Source organism: Labrus mixtus, chromosome 16 (genome assembly GCF_963584025.1).
Source record: "Labrus mixtus chromosome 16, fLabMix1.1, whole genome shotgun sequence".
Classification (NCBI taxonomy): Eukaryota; Metazoa; Chordata; class Actinopteri; order Labriformes; family Labridae; genus Labrus; species Labrus mixtus.
The window spans coordinates 5,535,286-5,555,026 of NC_083627.1; the positions used below are offsets into that span (position 1 = coordinate 5,535,286).

The 19,741-nt window shown below is 42.7% G+C and overlaps 1 protein-coding gene and 1 long non-coding RNA gene across 12 annotated transcripts in view; one reads left to right on the forward strand and one right to left on the reverse strand.

The window, feature by feature from the left end:
* The window catches only part of LOC132990656 (uncharacterized), a 316,893-nt gene that overhangs the window by 183,775 nt on the left and 113,377 nt on the right, over positions 1-19,741 (forward strand). The window lies entirely within an intron of this gene.
* pleca (plectin a) overlaps positions 1-19,741 on the reverse strand; it is a 111,473-nt gene that overhangs the window by 52,183 nt on the left and 39,549 nt on the right. For 2 of the 11 annotated variants that reach the window (XM_061060511.1, XM_061060508.1), the window contains exon 1: positions 1,670-1,812. The exons of 7 other annotated variants lie outside the window; for them this stretch is intronic. In XM_061060511.1, coding sequence (XP_060916494.1) covers positions 1,670-1,772 — 103 coding nt within the window. In that variant the 5' untranslated portion in view covers positions 1,773-1,812. Of the gene's footprint in view, positions 1-1,669; positions 1,813-4,399; positions 4,492-19,741 lie in introns of those variants that run through there. 2 more of the 11 variants (XM_061060518.1, XM_061060515.1) reach the window with 2 other exon arrangements.

Below are 19,741 nucleotides of genomic sequence, written 5' to 3' on the forward strand. Positions count from 1 at the left end.
AGGGAAAAGTACAAGATCTGGCTTCAGTTTAGTAAAAGACAATACATTTCATTGTGGTGTGCATCCCACTACAACCAGTTAAAAACTGCATTCTTTTAAAGTAGAGCTTCAACTAACCCTTTTCATTCCTGATTTATCTTTTAGACAATAAAATGTAAAAAAAAAAACTATGAAAAATTTCAATTTTGCAAAATCCAATCAACAGTCAAAAATCAAACACTCATAAATTGTCACTTAAAAGAAGCTGGAACCGATAAATGTCTTTGAATAGAACCTGGAATAATGAAAGACGACTGAAAGGTAGAGGTTGTTCATTTTCTTTTTGTCGACTAAAGCATTATTTTTTGTTAGCTCTTATTTAAAGCTCCTGTGAGGAATTTTTAGTTTGTGTCGATTTTGGCGCCCCCTCTGGACAAAGCTGTACCGCTCATCTCTTTGCTGATTATGTCCTGCAACATGACTAAGTAGTATGTCAACAAAAACAACTCCTCCTGCTTTCTTTTAACAGACAAATCGATCATTCTTTGAGAACATTTGCTGCGGAAGATGTTAAATAAACGCTGATTCTGCAGTGTGCTGTCGATCACTTTATCTGACACCTACCGCGCGGCAGCAGCTTCAGGCGTTACACATAAATATATAGGAATAGTCAAGCTTTAAATCGCAAGTCAGTGACATTATTTTCAGTCTATTTCAGCACTACCTGATAACGCCTCGCAGGAGCTTTGAAGTGCACGCTCCTCGTAGGCAGCGCAGTTCTGCTTTGATCAGATTGCCTGGTGGCCAAACTGGTTCGTTTCTCAGAGGCAACAAAAAAAAAAAAAAAACAATTGTCCTCTGTGTTTATCCGCACGCTGTCAGTCAGACGTTTGCCCGAGGGTGTGTCGCCTGCAGGTGTGTGTTTGACAGCAGCCATGGTGGCGAGCTGTGTCAACATGAAGCAGGCCTGGGAGAGGTGTGTCTGGTGACATGAGGAGACAGGTAACCTTCAGGCTTTGAGTGGGTCCAATAATTATTTATACTCTTTGCGGCTGCACATGTTCAGAGTGTGAGGAGGAAATACTTTAGAGAGATAGAGACACAGAGAGAATTCCTGGGAAGACTGGTCGAACGAGCCTCTGAACAGAACAGGTGTAACTACAAAAGAAGTCAAAATCCTCGTTATAGTCGGGGGATTATACGCAAAATCGAGGGAGTCACACAACCAACAATGAATCTCTCCAACAAGACGCAACTTGGATGAAATGATGGAGCAACTTTTTTAAAAAGACACACTGATCAGGGAACCCCCCCCCCCCCACGAGAGGAAAAGCAAAGCTGATGCTGAGGTGAGCACTTCGAAAAGGTCTGACGAAGCCTAAAAAACCCTCCAGTCTGACAGAATACTCCAGCTCCTACGTCATCACATTACAGCCAGCGCTTATAGGGTTAACTGCAACATCTCCATACCACAGGAAACCGAGACGTGTGAGGGGAAAAAAAGGGGGGAGGGGGGGGAGGTGAGGGAAGGAGTGTGCGGCACACAAACACAGGGACGAGAGAGAGCAGAGACGACGGACGAGGACAGCCGGAGAGAAATACTCTGACAGAAAAACTTTTTCCTCTTAAGGCAGTAAAGGCTCTTCTCCTAAAGCAGGAGACTCTTAGCGACAGGTTTTTGTTTCCTTACCTTGCTTTTGCCGAACTCTCCACTTCCAAACAGCGATTAAGGTAACGATGTGGCCCACAACCACCAGGGTTGGGAACACGTTTCCTGGGGGGCTTGCCGGCATCGGGCCTGGTACAAAGTGGAGAGTCCCCGGCTCAGAAGACAGGTGGGAGGAGGACGAGGAGGAGGAGGGGGGGTGGGGGGGGGGGGTGTTGAAAGGTGAGGGGGGAGTGGTGGGGAGGGGGCTTACGCGCCTAGGGGTGTGGTGCCATCCCGGACTTTAAAACAAGCGGCGCAGCCAAGTTGTCCGTGACTTTTTTACGATTGAGGGAAGAACGAGAGAGCAGCCCTTCCCTCCCTCCCTCGCCTCTCTGCGCTGTGACTCAGTCCTCCTGGTAGCGCTGGCAGATCTCCCTCCCTGCCTCCCTCCCTCCCCCTTCTACTCTGTACTTTACTCTAACAATTACCCTTTTTCCTTTCTACTTTCTTTGTTATTTAAAGTTGCACCTTTTCCCAATTTAGCTCTAATTCTCTTCAGCACGAGAAACTGAAGAAGTTGAGACAAACTTTTTGTCTTCTTTCATGGCTTGAATTACTCACTGGTTTTGCTGTACAGGAGCCGTCTCTCTGCTCCCCTCTCCTGCTGCAGCCTATCTGCAGGAGTTAATAATATATGAGGCTGTTTTGTGTGTGACACACACACACACACACACACACACACACACACACACACACACACACACACACACACACACACACACAACACAACACAACACAATCAGTCAGGTCGGACTAGATAAGAAGCCAGACTGAGCGCAGCTGAGATCCACCTTCAGCCTGTCGTCAAAGCTTCCTCCTCATTCACTCTATAGGTTTTTCTTTTACCCATAATGCCCCTGCAGATATTTTCCAATCGTGGTTTTTGAGTCATCGCTCATGTGAGGACAACCCCCCCCCCCTCCCTTCCTCCGTTCCAAAATGTTTATACTAAACCCCCAGCCTCCACGTTTGTATTTTTCCCCTTCGTATAATAACCCGCTCACTATCACTTCACGCTCATTATATAACTTCACTATGTTTCCACAGATGATGATAATTGCTTCCTCATGCTTGGACTCAACAAGCAGCGCCTATAAGCTTCCCAGAAAACTATTTAACTACATTCTGTTTTACCACCAACCGTTTCGACATCTCAAGAGCACCATCTGTTTTTAACTCTTAACTCAAGAACTTCTTTTCATAACCTCTTAAATCATGAGATACTGTACTTTATATAAGTACTTTCATAACTCTTGAATCATAATATGACTCATTAATCCTTGACTCTAAAAAAAAAACCTTTTTCAACCTTTAAACCAAAAGTCCTCTTCTAACCCCCTAAACACTGCAGCCAAAAGGGGTTTTCTTTAACTCGTAAATCAGAGAGTGCTTTACATTCTTTCTTTTGGCAAACCCTGTTGTTAAAACACAGAATAGCTGTGAGGGAAATTGTCGCCTCTAACTAGACTGCTGATCTCAATCTGACAATGTCAACGCAAAGTCAGTAATTTAGATGTATGTAAAGCTGTCACTGTGTAAATTCCTTAGGAGCATTTCAAAAGATTCTTGGGATTTAAGCTGCATACTTTTGTATTTAGTGTCACCTCAGTGCAAAGAGGATTGTGCAAAAAAAAAAAAAAAGTTGTTACCCCGCTCGTATACTGCTAGCTGTTGTCTGCAAAAACACACACAACACCTGTGTGCATCAAAAGCATCGCGCTGCGGGCTAAACGGCGCTCCCGTGCCAGTGTTTCTGTTGTCAGAAGACGGCGCAGGGGCATCAGCTGGTGTGCAGTACAAACAGCGTGACTTTCATCCCTAAAGACCAACAGAAACATAACACCGGTGTCGTGATCACACACTGACGGCGGTGCTATTCCGCATGCCGACCGTGCTCCATTAAAAAAGCAGAAATAGACGTAACAACCTAGACCTCAGGTCGCCTTTGGCATGAGCACGGTCTCTTTTTGTGTAGAGGAGAATTTAGAGCAGTCTGAAGTAAAGGCCTTTAAACTACTCTGTGAAACTCGGGTGTGTTATGACAGAGTTAAACACACACATTAAAAGTTTCCTCAGTTGGGAACAGAAGCTGAATGTCGGCAGATGTAAAGAAGTGATTTTTAATTTGACGTTTTGGCAGTTCGTTCTGGTTGAGACCTCATGTGATCCCAGATGGAAAGTGTCAACCTAATGCCCCAAGTCTCTGAAACTGGCATCTCAAATTGCCAATTAGTCACAGAGAAGAGAGAGCAAAGGGAATAAAACCAAAGGGTAGGAGGTCTGGAATAAATTCACTCCACCACTCCTTCCTTCATGGGCGGAGTCAGCCCACTCCCACTCGCTTCACATGTGTTTGCTCAATGATTTCCATATTGCAATGCATACTCTGCATACCCACACGGACGCAATTTTGCCCAACCTTACGCGACTCTTTAGACTGTGAGGTGAAAAGTTGAGTCGAAATGACTTAATTATTAATGATGAGCATGCCGCAGAGAGCGAGGTAGGATTAGGTGAGCGATGAGAGGAATGTCAGAGATGGTTCTGATCGGCACTCTTCTAACGCCAGACTGATGCTGGGAGTGGCTCTGTCCTCAGATGGCATGCATTACACGAGGAATTCATCTCTACAAAGTCAATGCCTGCTGTAGCATCCCTAAACGCTCAAATACACAGTCTGAAATCATATTTTCAAGTCAAAAGCAAACCTACCGGGTCGTGGTCTGGGACAGGCACAGCAGCATAAGTCCATCTTTCCTCAGCGTCTCCACAACTTTTAGAGAAAAACACTGAACTGCCAAGGAGTCAGATCTGACCTCACGACATTGTGTTCTGATGAAAACCGGGGGGGGCGTGCTGAAAAAGCACGAGAAAAAAAAAAAAAAAAAAAAGGAGAAGCAGAGACTTGGCTGGGAACTAAAAGCAGACGGCGCTGCGAGTTTGACTCAATTTGTGAGGCTTTCCTCAGTGGAAAGAGCATCTCATGCGTGGTGGGCTCTGACGAGCGTCATTGGATGAAATCCATGTGCAGGGCTGCAGAAACTCCCAGAGACTTTCTCTCTCTCTCGCTCTCTCTCTCTCTTTTTAACAGGATTTAGACAAATAGCGGAAAGTATGATTTTTTTCCCCGGCAAGTTACCATAACAAAGGCTTCTATGTGGGAGCTATAAAAACAGTTTGCCCCCCCTCTCCACAGGAAACGAATCATTCTGTATGACTATTACAGACACGGCTTTGATTTCAAACTGAGAGAGATGGAACATTTGACTAACCTTAGGACATAGCAGATTAAAAGAGGAAGACATTTAAGTTATTTTATGCAACATGTTTGTCAGATTAGCACAACTCCACACAGTCTTATTTCTGTAAATGTAAAGCATCATGTTGTGTACAAGTCATATTTGTACTGCAGTTTAGTTGTGTTGCTCAACAACATTTACTGTCCATCGTAAAGTCCACTTTGCAGAAAGACATAACTATCCACTCAGTGCTGGACGGAGTTTTGAAAAAAGTCTTCTTTGCAAACAAAAATGTCAAACACTCTGATTTGAACTGACTCCAGATCATTAAAATAACAATTTACAGCTTTCCATGGTTTCACTTAATTGCAAGTTGAATATCTTTGGTTTTGATCTGTGGACAAAGCTGGACTCTCCTTTTTTTAATTAACATTCTGTAAACTGTAGGCTCTATCCTAAAGTAGTTAATAAAGTGAAAATAAACAGTTTAATCTCTTAAACACATGACGATACCAAATTAGAGTATGCCGCTCAAGGCAGCTTAAAGACTGTTTATCTTAAAGGCATGCTATCTATGCAGCTGTGCTTCACTCCTGAACCCACACAGGCCTGGTACTCCCGTCTCATGCCTTTCTTGCACCCATTACATCGTGTGCAAGGCAGAGACGTGGAGCAGCCAGTGAGGGGCCGTCCCACAGCTCACACCCCCTGGACTTAACACCAGCAGGGAATATGATCCCAGACAATGCCAGGCAGAGAGGCTGCTGTCTCAACTCAAGGAAGTCAGTGTTAAGTTAGGAACTATAAAACCGCTTCGATCGTTTTCCTTTACATGAACACTTGCAGAACATCTCAGAGTAAACCAGAAAAAAACAGGAAGCAACAATCTGAACACCGAAAACAATGTGTTGACCGTTAATCAAAAGATGCAAAGCCAGGTCCTTGGCAGTTATCTGTGTGTTATGTGATACACAGACAGAGAGAGAGAGAGAGAGAGACACACCCAAAGCTGCTTCATCCTCTCTGGTCCACAGAACAAGCTCAGACACACCATAAAGCATCTGTGTGCTGACACCTTTTGGTAAGAAGACAGAACTGTTCCTACCTTGACCGTGCTGAATCAAAGCCTCCATGAAGTCTCTAGAATAATTCACGTCCATCGTAGAGAGAAAAAAAAAAAAAAAAAAAAAGGGGTTTCTTGTTGCTTTCTCTTAGTCACAGTATCAGGTAATAAATGTACCTCATAGTACTATGACACAGCAGGTTTGTGACTGTGTGCTGCTGTGGCTACTCCATTCAAGTTCAGTGAGCAGTTTATTTTAAAAGTTGGAGTTTGACTTTCATAGCAGGCTGGGCTAAAACACTGAAAGGCAGATGAAAGGTGGCACATGTTCTGCTGCTGCTTCGCCCTTCTTGCGGAGGCACAGAGGCAGGAAAAGCTGAGTGTGGCTGTGATTGGACTCACATTTCCCAGACTCTGCTTAGTCATATATCAGCCCTGAAGATGGAAAGTTCTCAGACGGGCTTGGTAATAAGGTCAAACCTGGCAGTTTAATACAGCGCACGGCTCATGGAGGAGCACTGATCATTTGCAAGTTAAATACTTATGTAAGTTTTTAAATATTTAAAAATGTCCACATGAGAGACTTTGAGAAATTCTTCTATCACACTGAGAGACTAACTTGAAGCCCTGCATACTGACAAGAAGATCTTGCACAAAAATGTATGTGCCATACAGCAGCAGGAGGGCAGAACTATTTCACCCCAGCAGATGGCAGAGTTAACACCACAATCAGTGATGTGCAAACAACTCCATAAAAATTGTTTTTTTTATAGTGTTATAAATTCAAATTGGTTAAAATCTCTGCAAATCTGTTGACAGGTTTGATTCTGCAAGAGCCATTGCACATGTTAAAACACAAAGATACCACATCTGGTAATCAGTCCTAATTAATTAGCCATTTAGAATCTGATATCAAGTGTTCTTTAATGTGCTCCTGTGTGTCCAAGCTCTCTTGATCTAGCTGCATGTATATGATGATTTGTAGCCAAGCTTTGAGGCTGATTTAAAGCATCATTAAGCAAGAGACACGCCTCCCAATGGGGAAGCTGGAAACACTGGATATGTGCGTGCTAGTGTACGTTCAGTATAGACTATAAATAAAAAACTCTTTAGGCTAACTGCCTGTGTCTGTACATGCAGAGAACACAAATAAATCAGTGTTGCCAACCTGATGATCTGCTGCCTCTGTCTGTCAAACACAGGGCCCCAGAAATTAAATCTCAGAGCTTTGAATCAGACTTCCTCTTTCAATGTTTCACAGGAAATCGCCGAAATAAATATTTGCAGCCGAGATGAGACAGCAGAAGTAAAGCATCACAGGGCATGAAGGGAAGGAGAGTGTTGCCTAATTGTGAAGAAAGTCTCAGATTCCTTTTTTGGGGACAAGAAAAATGGGCACAAAGCAAAAAACGAGACAGAAAAGTTGAGTCATCTACCACTGCTGTTTAAAAAACAAGCTTTGCAATGAGTTCTTATTTTGTTCATTTCTACACAGTTTGTAAACATTTTTCATTTTGAAATGCCAAACTTTAAAGATTCAAATTTCCAGACTGTCTGTAGTTCACCAGACGATATTACAGATAAGAGTAAAAATTGTTGCATTTTATTTATGATGGAAGTTATTTATATTTTGTATAAAACTTTGTTAGTTACATTTCGAGTATGAAGATGTGTCGTCAGCTTTTACATTTGGGATACTCAAGACAGCGATTGAAATATTTGCATTTACACACCGTGGTTACTCAGCAACAGTCCTACTGTATGTATTCAATTCGTCCCTGACGCCCAGCCTCAACCATCGGACCGCATCGTCCACACAACCACCGCCGTCCTCATTCATGCACGGCCTGCTCCGACCTCCAGCTCAGGAATACAAAGGAGAAATCCTTCCTGCATATTATCCCATATGCTCTTTAGTAAAAATGTCTCGAGATGACACTTGTTGTGAATTGGCGCTATACAAATAATAATTCATTGATGACGTTCTGCCATTTTACATCTCTGCACAAACACTGCCACCTATAATCATGTGATTTTCTTTAACATTTTGAGTAAACACTATAATGCTTTTCCATCCAAATATCTCTGTGGTTTTGATGAATAAAAAACAAAAATTGGTTTAAAAAGTTTCACATTTCAAATGTTAAAGGCATTTGTGCCCTCTTCTTTTTTCAGTGTTGAAGAAACTAGGCTCAACTCATCTACTGTATGAAGAGAAAAAAGGATTTTGGCTTTTCATATAACTGCTTTCTATATGCAATATAAGACAATAAAAAAGAACTAAAGGTCTGGAACCACAACTATTTTATTATACTCTTTTCTTCTGTCTCTTTATCCAATCCTATAACTTATCTAAATCAAATACCATTATTTTCCATACTGCGTGGAATCATTGTTAGTTGATATCTGATATTTGGTCAATTCAATTAATTAACCCAAATTAAATTATTGATTTGTACTTTGTTTCTGTTTCACACATGGAGCAGTTATAGCATGTGATTAACACCAAACTTTGTGCAAACATCTTTTCAAAATAGATAATTATGATTTAAATTGGATACAATATCTTTCACTAACACTGAATATTGGCAAAAGTCTTCATGCACCCAGTGAGATGAAAGCTAATGAGCAGTCTGGTTGCTGTCTAGCTGTATGGAAAATGACAGGAGCATTACTTTCATTGTGAGAAGATTCAATTATCCCTGTCTCAAGTTTCCAAACACAAGTGGTGGCCATAGCAACGCCCGGACAGCCTCTACTGCTGACAAGAGGATGGACGAGGACACAGAGGAGGAGGAAGAAAGATAAAATCAAACCTTCCAGGATGTCAGGACAGACTCTCTGATCATCCTGCTCCTGCTCTGACGGGAAGCGTTCGTCTCCATGAAGCAAAGTGTTCTCAAGGGCGCCAACTGGACTCACTGTGAGGGCGAGAGGGCTTGGACAGTCTGAAGTCTCTGTGGCATGATGAGACTCAAAGATGGCTGTCATTGGAATGGTCTTCTCCAAGACTTTCTGGGTATCATCTACATCAGCAGCATTATCCACCCCCTTCTCCTTTGTCATGTCTCTGAGGACTGCTGAATGAGGGACGGCCAAGTCATGGTCAGTTTTAATCACAGAGCCAACAACCTGAGCATTCAGTCCTTTCATCATCTCGCCTTCTCGTGACAGCTCATCAACGTTATCTTCAGCTGAAACATCAGCCTCCTGAAGAACTCCTTCTTCATCTTCAACCAGTCGTTTTTCTTTTTCAGTAAGCTCTTCCGACAAAGGCATCACTTGCTGGTCCAACGCTTGTCCACCAGTTCCACCTTTGGGTACTACCTTTGCATGTACCTTCAAAGCTAATTTAAAAGCTTCTCTTCTTGTCACGTCTGGGGTATTATCTTGTTTGGGCTTTTTAATCCTAGCCTCCTGCTTGTTCACAAGTTTAACCTCTTCAAAGGCTTCAACTGGATGAGCAGTAGTCATCTTATCAGATTCCTGCAGGACTTTCTTGGGAACATTTGGCGTCTCTTTAGAGAACCTAAAAAAGGTCTGGGTGTGAACACTAGGAGTGTAGGTTGACGCATCACACTGGTTGAGGCCTCTGAAGTTCTTTGAGGGCCTATCCAGATGTTCTCTTTCCTCTTCTTTTCTGTGGCGATAGACACGCCTTCCCATAACTTCCTCTTGGATTTCTCTTCCAGGCTCGGGTTTTGAGATGTACCATGTGGGGCCTTTTACTGTTTGGACTCGAGCAGAGCGCACATGCTGTCGAACACGCTGAAGGGTTGAAGGCACGATTTCCGGTGGCAGGTGCAGGTACTCTCGCAGGTATGCAATTCCTTCGTTAGTTAGATAGTAATAGGCGTGCTTCCAAGCAAAGGTTTCCCTGACAAAACCTTTAGACTTGAGAGAGCCCATGGCGCGGATCACCTTTAGGTTGGTAACTCCCTTGACGTCCGGGTGCATGGACTGGGGTCGCTTGTCATTTTTGGCCACCATGACACCATCTCGGAAGAGAAGCTCATAGATGGCCCTCAGATCGGCTAAGGGCATTACCATTCCAGCCACCATATTGACTCCTAGATTTTTTTTAAGCTCCTTAAGGGAAAAAAAAAAGAAAGAAATCTGACTGCTACAACTTTTCAAAAACTGTCCCTTCCCCAGCTGTTTTGCTTCAATGTGGCAGAGGACGTATCTACCAAATTTTCACCATGAGTAAGCATGGAGAAAGAGATGCTCAAAACCACTCCAACCTTTCTCTGTCCCCGGTCGAAACAGAAACTGTGTGGGCAAGAAGCAGGAGGGAAGAAAGGAGGAGAATCAAAGGGGGCGTGTGCACAAAGGATGCAAACTGTAACCAAAGGACCAAAAGCAGAAATGTAAAAAAGGTTTGTACCTTGTGTACCTAATAGTTATTGCTGTTTTCTAATAAGTCGTGATGGAGAGTATCTGGTAACGTTACTTCCTTTGTTTGGTGTGTAAATATGCACCAGAGAACCATGAATCCCAGATTCAACTGAGCAGCTTATGAACAACTAATGCTTTGTTAAGAGAACCAGGTTGAGTGTATCCGAAGGAGAAAGGGAGCCGAGAGATAAGAAGTAACATCATCTGATACGCATCAGAGATGACTCACAAAAACAGGCCTGAGGGGAAACCTCCATCCACCAAAATCACACCGCATAGCAGAGTGCTAAAGAAAGCAAGCAACTTTTAAACACAAGCGATCAATGGTTTTTTTCTACATGTCATTTTGACAAATCGCTAGGAAACAAAATGAATAGCACTCTTTGTAAGTTAAACTGCTGAGGCCAATGTGATGTACTGTCAAATCTCTCCCAGAATTAAAAGGTTGGGACTTGCGTCAAAAAGGTCCTGTTTTTCTTCTGGAAAGACTAAAACTAAAAGGTTAGCTGCTGAGAGAGTACTCAAAGAATCCATATTCTGCTCCATAGTTTCCCCACAGCTGTCCTCATAGCCCACATCTCCAACCAGCCAACTCTGGAAAACCTAAAAGAAAAACCATCAAGCTATTTCTTTCCCTTAAGAGAAGACAACTGTGTCTGTGTTTCACTTTCTGTTACTCAACCTCTTCTGGGACTGATCCATACTGGGAAGTCCAGGATAATCTCCGTTGCCAGTAGAGCTAAAATATAAGCAGGAGATTTGGAAAGGGGAACAGTGTTTTTTCCCCATTTGCCAATAAGGTGATGAAACTGTGCCTCTGTTTCACTTTGCACAAGCCAACAGTTACTACTGCAGAGCACGATAAGAGCTTCAGAACCAAAGAAAAGTAATGAGAGATACCTAACTTTGCATCCCTTGCAACCGTTTTGCAATCCCCTCTGGCCCACTTGTCACCCTGTTTGTCAAACAAATTAATGTGAAACAGATTCTTCATCTATTGGGAGCAATGTTTAAAAATAACTCACTGGGAATTGCAGCTTGAAGTATTAGCAAATAATTTTTAGCATCAAATAGGGGCTTTCCATAATACAAACAACATAAACCATTGTGCAAACCCAACAGGATGCACCATTCAGGGTGTGTCATTATGAGAGTTTTCACACTGTATGGCACTGTTAGTAGTGCTTTTTTTCCTACACTAATGCATATAATTTTGTTAGATTGTCCTCATATTGCATAATTTGTGAATAGTTATTGGCGCCCATTCTCTTCACAGGTGAGAGTAGGTTCACACTAAGCACAGGTGTGAAAGAGTCTGGAGATGTTGTAGTACCCTCTGCTAACATCTGTGACGAGAACAGGGCACCAATGGTGGACCTGCCAATTTTAGCGTTGTCTGGTAAATACCAATGGAGCTGCACGTTACTGGGCTGTAAGCAAACGTCTCCATAGAGGATGTTGTGTCCTCATGTCACCCACATGGCGTCTGTTTTTGACAGTTTGGTAAGAAACATGGACACCATTTTTTTAATAACAGGTATCCAAAAGTCAGTTGAACTCTTCGGAGATAACCCCGCCCTTCTGGGGAATGGCAGCGTCAAAACAATCACTGCAAATAGTTTTTGTGCCAGACCAGGCTCCACCACGCAAACGATTTGCTGCCAGTTCTCTGGTATTTTGATAGACTGCCAGAGCAACGTTAGAGATGATATACTGAGGTGGTAAGTGAAGATTATCTAGAGGAATGGATCCCAAATCATAACCATGGGTGAAGTGCTTCTTCTCTAGCATGGGTAAGGTCTTGATATATGACACAGCAGACAAAACCACTTATACTTGTTAGAGGAAAACACATCTCACATGGGGAGGAATTCAGTGAGATTTTGTTTTATCTAAAATCTTGAGGCCTGTGTTGAGTTGATTCCTTGGATACAGCGACTTTATCTCCATGTGCGCTCCATTACCTGTCCTGTGGCTCTAAATCAAACGAAGGAGCGGCAACAACAGATTTCTGTTTGGTTACTACCAACGAACCGCAGATGTCTGTACCTGCGTCAAACCTTTTCACCTTCAGATTTCAACTAAAGCCTTTTGTTTTAACACACAAAACATAAACTATCAAGTCTTGAACGAAGCCACATGTGTAAATAAACAATCCAGAGCAAGCTATTCATTAACAATCAGAAGGGAATATAAGTGGAAATTTCCTGACAGACAAACTGGGAAAGGTATCCTGTTTATCCTGAGCAGCTGCCACATGTGAATTTGTGTAACACTAAAGCAAACCCGTGCTGAACCTTTGCCTGGATACAAATCAATCTGCCGTGATGAAAGATCATTGCCATGGCGGAAGTGGCAGAGCCCGAGAGAATGGAGACAAGTCAAAGTTGACGGTGGCTGCTATAAGAAGGAACTCATTCAAGTCGTCTGAGAGATTAAATGCTCTCTCTGCATTCCAGTGCGGACTTTATAGAGAGTTATTCAAGCTACATGGTTGTCTTCCAAGTCGTTAAATGCAACTCCGCATTTTGACGTTTGGGAACGAAGCGGAGGGAAAAACACTGGATCGAAAATGACTTGAACGGTATTCAAACACATCTGGTGATAATCTCTCTAACTATTCTGCAACCGACACAGTTTTACAGTAACACACTGTACTGCTTGAGAAACACAGGCAGGTACAGAGACACTCTGTACTCCTCGGTTTGCTGAAATAAAAGTCGATTTCACGGGATTTGTTTGTATCCAGGGTGTCACTGAGTTGGGCTTCTTCTGCGTTCCATCTGCTCTCTTTGTTCTGGAGTTGGTTCTTACATATGTCCACCTCATGTTCAAAAGTATTTCACTCATTTGAAGTAAATTTTTTCTGCTGATGTGCCTTGTTAAGACAACTATGCTCAAAAACGTGTTCCATTCTGAAGCCAATTTCAGGATCCAACTCTTTTAATTTATCCTCCTGACACAAACATACTGCTTTGTAGATTTAAAATGAGAACAAGAGATAGAATATAAGAGAAGGAGCATAAAATGAAAACCAGCAAAGACTGAATCCAAATCTAGTTGAATAAACATGTGAGGGCGCCAAAGCTTTCCCAGTGTTCCAACCTTTGACCCCAAATCGCCCCTTGAAGAAGACGCTGAATCTGATCTGTATCAAAAGAGGAGAGAAATTTCTGAAACTCGAACTCAAAAGTCTGCAGGATGACAAGTAATGTCAGAAAGATGATGCCATAAAGAATTTATAAGTGTCTTAAGTCAAGTTGATGAGCGATTGTCTCTTTACTAAAATATCTACACGTGCAACTTCCTGTGGTTTGGTCAAATAAATCTGCGACACAGATGACACATTTTTTGGGGGGATATTAGAAAAAGAAAATCATAAAGTTAATCTTCAACAGGATATTGAACATGACAAATCAAAGCAGCTCAAAGCATTCTGACAAAAGTTACAGCTGGTTTTGTACAAACCACTCAGGCTTCAAATGTGAAGCATAAAAGCATCGAATGTGATCCATCCAGAGAGCAGTTGAGGTAAAAAAACGGCTTTCTGAGAGAGCAGCTAATGGAGGCACAGAGAATGGTGCACCATGATTTTAGCCAAAACCACTGAGCCTTTATTAGGAGACCCCTAGAGGGAGAAGCTGCGGCGTCGACAGAAAGATATAAAGCAGTATAAAGTGGAAGCTGTAGAGGTGGAACTTTTTAGAAAGGAACACAGAGCTAAAATGGCGCAGTGAGAAAGCAGCTAATGGAGGGCTGCACTTTGCCAGAGTTGCCAGTGGGCCAAATCGGATCATAAGAGCATCGTGTGATTATGAGGAAGTGCACCATGGCAACAGAAGAGGAAATATGAGAGGTTCTGAGTGTGTGAGTGTGTCTCTGTGTGTGTGTGTGTGTGTGCAATGAGTCATCAAAAACCAATGGCAGGGCGTGGTCGGCCAGGAATGCTTGTAACCATAGAAACATGACACATCGTAGAAATATGAGTATTTTCAGAAGGCCAGAGCGGTGGTCAGAGACGATAGCGTTGCTACTGGCAACGCTCAAAATAGACTCTTCCTGGAAGTGAGAGTCCCTCTGTGGCTCCTCACCACGCAACCAGAACCAAGCGTCAGAAAGTTCCAGGTGTTTCAGAAAACAGGAGAGCTGGCAGCGTCGAAACAGAACAAAGTGAGGGAGGACGCGTTTTGACATCGCTTTGGAGAGATCGTGTTATTCAAGTTGCCATGCACACACTTTCATCTCCAGTCTATAAAACCAAACCCAATATTTGGAATTTAAAAAACTCCTCTGATCGTGTATAAAACATGCACACTGTCTTCACAACGCAACTTTGTTCACCTCTCATGCGACTGCCTCCTCACTGCTCTAGTGAAAGCAGCATTATGAGTTATTTATTGGTGCGGCGAGGATTGGTCGAACATTCTGTACATACCGATCAACAGAAGAAGAAGAGTCTGTTTTGCCGCAGGAGTGGCCAGAACAAATTCTTCAAAACATTTAGCACTCTTTGAGATGCTTTTTCTGCAGTGACACTGGGTCGTTATTGGAATCCACTTGAACTGCTGTGAATACAAACTGGACACAGCTGCCAAATTCCACAAGCAGTCCTTTTTAAGTTCACTTCTCTGGGCTTAGAGGTTTAAAACTAACATGATTCGCTTATGTTTGTTGTGTCGTTCGTCAGTCTTTTGCAAAATTGCACACCCGTGTTTGTCTTCTGTGATGTGTGCTCACCTCCTTTTAAAACACAAGGTGCTTTCACAATTGCAAAATCTTCACTAGCACAGCTCTCTTCTTCAGCTACAAGAAGAGCAAAAAAAAAAAACAGCTACAATAGCACCCTCTGCTGTTTAAAAAGAGTTTAGCCATATATATTTTCCCCATTGATTAAAATTGTCCACATCTATATCGATTTTTTATTTTGCAGGGTTTGGTAACTTCCCTGCTGGGAAGGTTAATGGAGAAATGAGCTTAATAAAATCAGCCTGTTCACCACTGATACAAAGAAGAAGAAAAATATACTGTCATTTAAACATGTCTAAAATAAACCACAGGGAACTATGTAGTATATGGTTGAACTAAAGAATGCTTTTCTCCATGGAGGCCTGCATGTCTAAATCAGCCAGCTCCACGGATCATTAAAAACCCTTAATCGTAAGACTCTGAACACTGAAGTCTTTGACTAGAACGAGAAGAAACTTTGTCTTCTCTGCTGTTATTGTGCGGATATCGCCTGAGGGAATTTAAGGCAGTAATGGGTAATGTATCCATGGTGGGTGTTTTTGACTGCCCAATAAGCAGGAACAAAACCTGGAGGCACTTTGGCAAAGACCTTTGATGACACTCCCGCAGAATCGACCCCTCTTTGGTACAGGAAAGTCTCCAAGGCCACTCTGTCAGCATGATATGTGTGGGGTACCATTAGCGGAGTCCTATATATCACCTTGCCCTCCTCATAAACTCTGCTGTGACAGTGTGAGAGGGCCGACTTTAAAATAACCCCTTTCACTGAGTGCTGCACCTCCCCTCTGTCCAGCTTCTGTCCCACGTTCACCTCTCCTCTCTTCTTTTCCACATCACGCCCACGCTCTGCACCACCCTGAGAAAAATGCATGATAGTAACTACAACTGGCCTCCAGTGGAGAAAACGAGGTCTTATGAGGGAACAGTGGATTCTTTTTTGTTTTTTTACGGCGGGGCGCCTCGGCGGCTGGCTGTGCTGCTTTGCCTGTGGTGAGGGTTGGCAAACAAACAGCCCCTGCAGCTTTTATAACTTTGTCTCATGCCAGGCAACTTCTAGAAATGGAGGATGTCTTTATAACTTACAATTACTGACAAACTTTAATGTTAGTTTGCCGTACAAAAGACAAAATTCAAGGGTATCACTTTTAGCCTCATGCTCGAATTTAGAAAAGTTACATCTAAGTTTTACAGTACGTGTAGGGAAACATGAGGAACTTTGGAGAACTAAACTTGAAGACATCAAATATATAGCAAGTCATTGTTCTGAAACTATTAGCTGATGAATTGATCAGTAAACTGACAGGAAATTATTGTCAAAAATGGTCAATAATTGAGATATTGGTTGAAGATTATTGGTTGTAAATCATTGTGAAGGAAAAATCTTTGGATATGGAATTACTAGGACTAGTCATCTTAAAATGTCACCTCAGTCTGATGGAAGTAGTGATTCAAATTTGCCTCCATTTTACTGCACAGACAAAAAGATTGAAAGTAAAAGTGCAACAAAAACTATGAATCATTTTAAGCCCTAATATCACAATAAAGTAGACCCTCAGACTGCTGGAACAGATGTGGCAGCAAACACTTCTTCCCCTCTCAGAAAGGGGGTGAAACATGTCTTTGGTGAAGTCCTGAAAAAAGACAGAAGGACACAGAGAAACGTCCTCGAGCTGCAGATCAGATCCATGTTATCCACTTGGCTCAGCCTCAAAGCGAAGCAACGGGTCGGACATAATGGCAAACATCCTGCGGCCTTTCATGTCACCAAACACACTCAGCTCAGTCTCCACACTCACAATCACTTCTACTTCTGATAAAAAGCTGTATTCATATGAGGGCCAAGAAATATACAGAGGGAGTTTGGATCCGTTTTATGAGAACATTGTGACAGAGACGGCGACTATTGATTCATAAAACTCTTGCCTGAGAAGAAAGTTCACTTCAGGATTTAAAAAAGGTCATATATGTACTGATGGACAAACAGGAGGAGCTCACCCTCGGCCTCTCTGTGCGACCTGACAGCCTCCACTGACCCGCACTCCCACCTGAGAGCAACACCTCACACCAGTGCACAGATTCAAAGGCAGGAACAGACACTTACCTAGAAGAGAAAAACACAAGAGAAAGGAGAGTTAGCAAAAAGTCTCAGTTTGTTATAATGGGGGGGGGGGGGGGGGGGGGGAATCCACTTTTTAATAAAAATCTTAGTGCCTCTTTAAAGGCAGAGTAAGCATTTTCACTGATGTTGACACACAAACACCGAGTGTTACTGAAGTTGTAAATAGATCGAATGGTTGCCAGGCCTCCTGGAGAAAATGCTTTTAATGATCTAATGTGCAGATTACTGAGCTGACCACAGGACCAGTTTAGGCAGGAGAAAAGAAGGAAAAATAAAGCCCAGAATCATGGTGATTGTGGCTGTTTTTATATCGAACTGAAGTCTGTGACTGTTATCTCATTATCAATTCTCCCAATTTGTGTCAGCCTGTAGTAGCTTCACAAACAGTGCCACCTGCTGGCCACTTAAGGGAAAGTGCAAAACTCAAGATGAAGCAGTGTTTTTAAAAATCTTCAAGTGGTTCAAGAGTCACCTGGTTTGAATCAGCCAGCTGGTTCTCCTCTCCCAGACAAAACAAAGCATGAAGTCCCAGCGAGACGAGGATTAGAAGGAGGAGTGGATGATTAGCGAGGATGTGTCAAATGACTCAGGCAGTTGCCCTTCTTAATTACAGGAAACCTGAGGTTAATGGGATTATGTAATCACATCAGCTAAGTTAGAAGGTAATTCAGTGAAGATGGTGGCCAGACTTAATATCAACCAGCATGACTGACAGTCACTGACAGCTCTAACGGGATTACATCGCCCACTATGGAGGACGACAGACCCACAGCCGACCACACATCAATCACCCACTGATATGCACAACTAGAATACTCTTCTTCACGCAAGGGACTCCACACAGATAAACAAATCCTTTATATGTTTAAGTTATCATTGTGTAATTTGTTGCTGAAATCACTTTGTGGCTTTGACACATAATAAGAGCCCAGGAAAGATAAAAAAAGAGACGGAGAATCACTCCCCTCTGGTCTGTCCCTTCATCCTCACTCTGTCCAGTGCCACAAAAAATATCTAATAAATGTTTGTCAGTGATGCTCTTTATTGACAGGATTATCACACTTCAGCTTGAAGCTTTAGCAGACCTTAGGAGTTAGGTGTTTCTCTCCAACGATGCTTTCACACTTCACACAAAACTCCTGCACAAAAACATTTTCAGGGTGAGCTACATGACTCAAATCTTTCTCCCTGACTTAATCTGACTTTTTCCCGTCTGCCCTCCACACAATTTTCTGCACGAAATGGAGGTGAGCTGATGTGAGCACGCAGCAGGATATATTTAGGAAAATTCACAACTAGTGAGCCTGACGGGATGATGAAGTTTATAGCCTTCCAACACTTCTGCATTGTTCCTTTGACGTCATGTCTTGCCCTCCTGAGATCCCCCGCATCCCGTCCTACAGGGATAGTCTCACAAGAAGCATGTGTGATCGAACTCAGGTAGATTTCAGGGGCAGTCAGAAGTGAAAAGTGCTCTATAAATCTGTTATACATTTTACTCCTAGAGGGCAGCAGAAACATTTCTAACATATTACTACTTTTACTACTACTACCTTTGATAACAATTGGCCGTTAACTCTTCAGGCACAGGTGCCAAGACGATCTTTTTAAATTATGTTTCTCGCAATCTCCTGGACAAGTTTTGGTCAGCATCAACTTCTTAGAGAAAGTCTGGCTCTTAAGATTCAGTTTTTGATAACGTTGTATTCCACATGCTGCACAGCAGATAGTGAGAAGTGAGTATATCAGTGTTTTTTTGAAGCAAGGAAAATTTCCTACTTCACTTGTTAAACAGTTTTATACTATAATAAGTCATATTGAACCAAAACAATGAAGGTGCAGCTCTAAAACAAAACCTTTCTAAAGTCATACATCTAAAATATCGACTGATGTGTCTGCATGCAGTGTAACCTACATTTTGCACAACTTGATTCTGGAGTGAATCGTGCCTCCGGCTGGACAGAAACAGGTGAACAATCTGAAACATGGCACCTCAGATAGCGGCTGAACCATCTCAGAGATCGTGAATCCTGAATACTGCTGCAGCTCAGACCAGGGGAGTGACATGTGAGCCCTTCATCTCCAAGCATTAAAATACAGACAGGATGCCTCCAAGAGACACACTACATGACTGAAGCGACCTGACACATGATTCACCTCAGATCTAGTCCTACAGCTGCACAGAAACATGTAGGCTTCACATTATTTAGTGCATTCATCAAATATTCCTAAACCTTGGCCCCTCTCTGCCCCGCCCCGACTGCATCAGCTGCCTATTCATCCCCTGCATTGTCCTCATGGATCATTTTATGCTGGGAATTCTTGGCAGGCAAAAAAGTGCAGCAGTGGAGGAAAGAGAAAATGCTGATCTGATGCAGGACTGAAACGGTTATCTATCAAACTGAGCATGACTGCAGATAGACACACGTTAAGGAGATCATGAGCAAATAAGGATGCAGCTCATTTACCTCAAGAATACAGATCCCAAT